At 42.2% G+C, this 6,696-nt stretch overlaps 1 protein-coding gene across 1 annotated transcript; it reads right to left on the bottom strand.

Moving 5' to 3' along the window:
• Positions 1-385: 385 nt before the first annotated feature.
• Positions 386-5,916, bottom strand: inab (internexin neuronal intermediate filament protein, alpha b). The gene is made up of 3 exons (XM_027009493.2): positions 4,378-5,916; positions 3,613-3,737; positions 386-3,292 (listed from the first exon to the last, which is right to left on the bottom strand). Exons 1-3 carry the CDS (start codon positions 5,416-5,418, stop codon positions 3,037-3,039), a joined length of 1,422 nt encoding a protein of 473 aa, XP_026865294.2. The 5' UTR covers positions 5,419-5,916; the 3' UTR covers positions 386-3,036.
• Positions 5,917-6,696: the final 780 nt, after the last annotated feature.

Genomic DNA, 6,696 nt, shown 5'->3' with positions numbered 1-6,696 from the left:
CAACAACACAAAGCCCTCTGTTTATCGACCAAGGGAACAAGGAAACAAAACAAAGTAGCCTACGTTATGACTGCTTGCAGTGGACGTTAATTAATGCAAGATAAAGGGCAGCGGTTTCTGTTTCTCTTTCATCATCTAAAACATTAAAATACCCTTTGGAATTAGATGCCCTTTTAGATTAACTAGATTAATTCATTTTTACTTTAAATGAATTAAATTTCCTGAACTACACGGTATGTTACTAAAATAACCACAGGTGAGCAGGCGTAGCTGACCCTTGCATGACGAACCTCCAAGGCTGCATCACTGTTAGCATGTATAAACGTTGAACCACAGCTTGCTTAAAAATAACTTTTTTGATAATGGAACAGCATGACAGAGATCGTGATGGACTTGCCAAATCTTTATTGGTCGTCGGAGACAGCAGTAGAATACAGAATAAATAGGAGAGTACATAGCCTACGTTCAGTGATTTCGTTTCAGCAGGTTTCTATTATAGCATGTAATCGTTAGAGAAAAAAGACCATAGTAACGTATTCCTCGCGGAAACAATACACGAACACACACGAACAGTTTCAGCAAGCCCCTGTTTTAAGGCATTTGATAATCTACAGTATTCGTACGTTTTAAATAGCCTTTACGTCCATTAGCATCTTGTATACGAAGGTTGGGTGTTGGTTTGGTGTTGCCTGAAAACTGCTATTCGATTAAAATTATTCACACATGTAATTATTATTCACGTCTGTGCGCGATAGCAATGTTTTCTTTCGACTAAGTCGTATCGCGATGCTTTAACAATTCGTCTTTCGTCTTCCGAATAAGCGAGCATACACATAAAGGTCCTCATAGGTACATTTTGGAAATTGAGAAATAGAATTGCCTGGTTTTGGTACCTATGCTCAAGAGCAAATGGAAGGAAAAGCTTCCTAAATTGCCTAACACTCCATCGCACCTCAGCGCTTGGGAATCTTTACGTCAAGCCTGCTTTATTACGAAAAACAACTTACTACTACCACGTCACATCCGCCTAGTACAATCGATTTGTTCACAGCAAAGAATGCAGAACGTCAAGGCCAGCGGAGCCATGACGGATGCGATAGGCAAGACAGTACACATGGTGTCAAATCCTGGCAGTGCTAAATGGAATTAGAGAAAGGTCTCTAGCAGTTATTGTGAGATTACCATTACAAACAGCAATGAAAGTATAGCTATATCTATGCGTATTATGCCTATTGTTGAGCTTTAGATAGAGGATTGTTTACAACAATTACAACTGATTGTTTACAGCCCTATTCTGAAAGTGTTTTGGACCTTGCATTTTGGTCTGAGATTATCAAGATAAATACCCTTTCCTTTCATGGTTGGAGGTCTATTTTATGAGAAGTACGTGGTCCAGTGGGTTTGTGAAACATTTGCTTAACTTAAATAGGCTGTTATGCATTGGTATGTGGGTATGAATACGTAGATATGGTGCATTTACGCAGATGTGATGTATTGATGCATACAAATTCATGGTATAGCTTGTTTTTAGATTGCATTTTCCATTCAAAACATTTAAAGCATTTAGATCAATAGCTCCATGCATTTGTGCTGTCATTCGGTTCATTTTTAGTTTGACAAACTCAAAAGCACTGTAAGGCCTTAAAGCTCATAAATAAGAAGCCTCTTTCCTTCAGACCTCTTTCCTAAACAACCCTATAGCTACCCATCTCTCCTTCTATTTCCACAACTGACATCCCCAAAAGCACTGTGTCTCCCTGGCTGACAGTTCATAGGAATGTGTTCGTGTTTAGATAAACTGGGTTCAGACAAATGTGTGCCAAACTAATTTCCATCCTTAAAATGAATCACAAATAACAAGCAGCATGTGGAGGGGAATAAAGGCATCAACAGCACTCCCCAGCATTCTCGCCAACTCCATTTTACTCTCAGGTCTCGGACACTTTGTCCAATTAGCAGACACGACCTTACGTATTCGAATGGATTGTAGTCATAGTGTGATTAGCATGTTGTGATGGGCTGAGGGCACACTACTGCCCTCTTCAATTTCTTACCACATGGTAAAAGACAACTGCTGGATGGCCATGCAAACAAAGTATAAACAACATGCATTGGTTTAAGCTGCAACATTTGCTCCAGTGATTCACATTTTCAGGAAGGGGAGACTCAGACAGGCACCATGAGTCAGGTTTTGAAAAGGGAACATTCTAGCACCAGAACAGCGGTGTTCAAGATCTTTTAGAACTGGGTTTATGGATTGAAATCCACACCTCTGTCGACATGAACTAAGATTTGAAGCAGCTAAAGATGAGCGATATGGTATGACCTGACCTCAGATCATACAAAATATAAAAGGTGATGGACTTCACAAAGGGGCCTGGGAGTTGTACAGTCAGCACATAACAGCACCGCCATGGCACAGTGCAGACAAGACAGTATTGCAGGTCAGACAAGACAGTATTGCAGGTCAAGATCTGTGCCAGTTTTTGGGTGTAAAACCTTATTTTGTTCAACATAAACACTAACTCTCATCTCTGATTTTTGTCCTGTGCGAAGTCACAAAGTACTTTCGGTCTTTTCCTAAATTTGTGTCTATCTATGCAGTTACAGTTAGTGAGCTGACTGGTTTGGATTTTGATTCAAATATACTGTGCACATTTACACACAGACACGCACGCATACACAGTACACACATCGGTTTTTGGAATGTAGTGATAGTTGCCTGTGGCAGTGCACTTAAAGGTTTCAGACAGCATCTAATGCAGAACACAGACCTGGATCAGCTAACAGTGAGGGCAGCAGGGAGTGGCCAGACAACAGCTGAAGCGTGTCCAGAAGTGCACGGTATATCTAAATGGGGTGCACACACCCTCTTGCAGAGAATGCTGTGGTCAATATGTGGAGAGAGAAAGAGAGAGTTTATATGCTGACACATCAGGTTCCTCTCTAAGACATCCCTAGTGGAGGAGACTAGTTGGGGAAGGGGAATGTGAGTTAGGTGTGGGGCTAGAAGCAAGAGGAGAAGTGGGTGGAAGCCTAGTTCTTTTGGCCAATGGGGCTGACATCTCCAGGGTCATGTTTGTCACCCGTCTTGGAGGCAGGGCTGTCGGACTTTCCACCCCACTGCTGCTGTTGTTCACCCTCGTCGTCTTTTCCATCCTTCTTGATGCTCTTGCTGGAGCTGGTGTACATGCGGCTCTGGTAGGTGTAGCTCGGGCTGCTGGAAGCGGAGCTCGGAATGGGATAGCTCATGCCTGTGCTGAGGCGGGTCTCCTCTCCTTCTAGCAGTTTCCTAAAATAAGGGCGTGGACAGGAAGAAAGAAATAGAGAGGGAGAGAGGGGAGGGAGGGAGAGGGGAGGGAGGGAGAGAGAGCAGGAGAGAAGGGAGGAACGGAGAGAGAAAGGGAGAGAGAGGGGAGTTGAGAAAATTGGGGTGGGGTGAGGGGACAGAGAAGGGATTTGTGAGAGGAAAAAAATGTTACTGAATGTTACTGATAGGAGGATTTCAAGGGAGCAGGATTAGTTGTAATAAATTACTCATAAATTCACCATTTATATCTATGGCTGCTTATAGTGAACATAAGCTACTGACTGATAGGGCTTTTTCTTTACCTGTAAGCAGCAATTTCGATGTCTAGTGCCATCTTTACATTCAACAGGTCCTGGTATTCCCGAAGATGACGAGCCATTTCACTTTTAGTGGTCCTTAGCTCATTCTCAAGATGCCCAATTGCATCCTAAACAAAGCAAAATTCATCCAAAACTTACAGTTACAATTGTCTCATTAATTAAAAAAAAGGTTTCTCCTAGCAGACTAGCTTCTGAGAAAAAAAAACTGCTAAAGCTTACAGCTCGTGACATTTATTCACATTTGTACAAATGTGTGCTTGTGATAAGCACCATCACTCGATACGCTGTCAATAATTTCGCGTAGCCTATAAAAGATTTGAGAGATGAAATGGGTGGGGCACCGTGAAAATGATCGTTGTAACATTGTTATATTTAGAAGCTATTTTATTCGACGGGCGTTTGTCGAATGATACATTTTTAAGTTTGAGTATTTATCCCCCTTTTGGAGGTCCGACTGGTTTTAGCACCATGGACAGAGAAGGGTGACGTGGTCATTGTGGTAACAGTGAGAATTACGCCCATGACGTCCGTTGATTTCAATGTATTTGAATTCAAGAAACGAAGCTAAACTCAGAAATGCATTGAGTTCAAAATTAAGTTGAAATATTAGTAATTAAGTTGAAATTAAATGTAACTTATTACTAACTTATTTTTTGATTCTCAAGACATAACCTAAAATCATGAAAACAGGTTACACCGCTGGACATTTTTTGCAGAAATAAGACAAAATGAAAAAAACGAACTAACCTGGAAGCCCACAGCCTCAAGGTTGTGCCTGTCCTCTATCTCCCGGATCTGCCTTTCCAATGATTCGTTGGTTCCCCTCAGACTCTCAATCTCGATAGTCTTGGATTGCAGCTGCCTCCTGAACTCGTTGATCTCTTCCCGACTGGCGCGGATGGCCTCGTTGCTCCGGCTGGCCTGCTCATTCAGATCGGCAAACTTCGATTTGTACCACTCCTCAGCCGACTGCAAGTTCTTGGACGCTAGTGATTCATACTGGCTGCGGATCTCCTTGAGGGCAGAGGTAAGGTCGGGCTTGGCGACTTCCATCTCTACGGACACCTGAGAAGCCTGGATCATGTTCGTGAGCTCCACCACTTCCTCTTCGTGCACCTTTCTGAGGAAGCTGATCTCGTCCAGCAAAGCTTCGACTTTCTTTTCCAGGTCCAAACGCACCATTGTGGCGTCGTCTACGTCCTTTTTGAATGCCTTGAGGTTATGTTCTGCCTCCTCGCGCATTCGGATCTCATCCTCGTACTTCTCCCGTAGTTTCTGGAGGTCCTCTTCGATGCTGTCGCGCTCGAACATCATCTGGTTCTTCTCTCCGTTTATCTCTTCGAGCTGAGAGCGCAGTTCGCGGATCTCTTGCTGGTACACTTCAGCCAGACGAGACGGCTCTGACTGTCGCTGCCGCAGCGCCACAAGCTCGGTCTCCAGTACTTTGTTATGCTGCTCCAAGTTGCGCACTTTTTCAATGAACATAGCAAAGCGGTCGTTGAGGCCCTGCATTTGCTCTTTCTCGTTCGTGCGAATAATCTTGAACTCATTGCTAAGGACCGTGCTCTGGTTGAAGTCGACGGTATCGAGAGTCAGAGGTGAGGAAAAGGCAGGTCGGCTGGAACGCTTGTAGGAGACCAGAGATGGGGTACTAGAATGAGAGAGGGATATGGACCTATATCCGCTCCGAGAGCTGCTCATCCGTGATGGAGAGGATGAGTAACGGGGCGAGTCCCCGAAAATCTTCCGGTAGGAAGAGGCAGAGTAGATGTCCGATCCGTAGCTCATTTCGTCGTTTAAAGATAAAGAGCAGAAAACCGACTGCGCCCCCCTTATATAGCAGGACGGTCCCAATAAATAATTCACACTGCCTATGTTCAGCCGCAACCTGCCTGAATGCAGACGAATGCGCAACTCCCTTGGCAAACCTCGCTGAAACAGCTACATCAGTACTTTAAACTTTTAAGACCACTGCGAGCATTTCTACTCGAGGTTGTACACGCATGACTGACTCCCTTTAAGGAAAGTGTATCTAAGGTGACAATATACTGCGCGGATGGAACTGTCCGGTTTGGCGCAGTGCTGATGTCAGAAAGAACATTTTCCCATTTGTTGACATCGGCATCCATGAAGAACAGCCAACGCCTCGATTCGGCATGTAATGAGAGAACTTGATAAAAGCTATAGCAGAACTGCCCGTCAGAAAGCAGACAAATTAAATAATAAACGGAACAGATGCTTTCTGTAGGTAGGCTACAGCATGTTGTTTTAATAATGGACTTTTTTTTCAGTTATTCAGTATTAGACATTATTTATATTTAATGGGATCTGTTCGGATTACTAATTGTATCTGGCTTTTCATAAACATACATGACTGGTAATCAGTTTTAGTTATCATTCAGCTTTCACATAGCTAAATTTAGTAACATCCATCCAAGTCTGTGTAGTCATCGTCTAAGATGAAGAAATAACTTTGGACTAATACGCTGCTGCCCTCTTTTGGCGTACGCTTATACAATCCAAGTGCATTGTGGAAACAAACTGATCCTTTTTGTTTGTCCTGAACTAACACATATTTTTAACACAAATAAAGAATTCAGCGCCAAAAAGGTGAAAAATAGTTAGTATTGGAACCCCCAGATAGTCGTCATACATCTTCCAATCTATTCTTTTATTTCTTTCATTTACACAATTACTATTTTATTTCCTATTGCATGCCATTTATTCATTAGTCTAAACTTTATTCATTAGGCTAGACTAATACAAAGCTATCTATCTATCTATCTATCTATCTATCTATCTATCTATCTATCTATCTATCTATCTATCTATCTATCTATCTATCTATCTATCTATCTATCTATCTATCTATCTATCTATCTATCTATCTATCTATCTATCTATCTAGCTTTGTATTATCTACACCCTAATGAACCGTGTGCCTTTTACTATTTACGCACTATTCAGTTACCTTCTTTTGTTTTATTTATTGTATGGCTTTCATGTTTATAATGTCTTATTTAATCTATGAGAGATGCACTATGCACTCTGAGATATTATTAGTTA

The sequence above is a fragment of the Electrophorus electricus genome, chromosome 16 (genome assembly GCF_013358815.1).
Source record: "Electrophorus electricus isolate fEleEle1 chromosome 16, fEleEle1.pri, whole genome shotgun sequence".
NCBI lineage: Eukaryota > Metazoa > Chordata > Actinopteri > Gymnotiformes > Gymnotidae > Electrophorus > Electrophorus electricus.
The sequence above is the reverse complement of the archived record's forward strand: the minus strand, read 5'-3'. Positions and strand labels throughout refer to the sequence as shown.

Coding starts and splice junctions, on each gene's coding strand:
- inab (XM_027009493.2), bottom strand. CDS start 5,418: ATGAGCTACGGATCGGACATCTACTCTGCCTCTTCCTACCGGAAGATT. Junction 3,738..4,377: donor TTGAGGCTGTGGGCTTCCAG/GTTAGTTCGTTT, acceptor TGCTTTGTTTAG/GATGCAATTGGGCATCTTGA. Junction 3,293..3,612: donor ATCGAAATTGCTGCTTACAG/GTAAAGAAAAAG, acceptor CCCTTATTTTAG/GAAACTGCTAGAAGGAGAGG.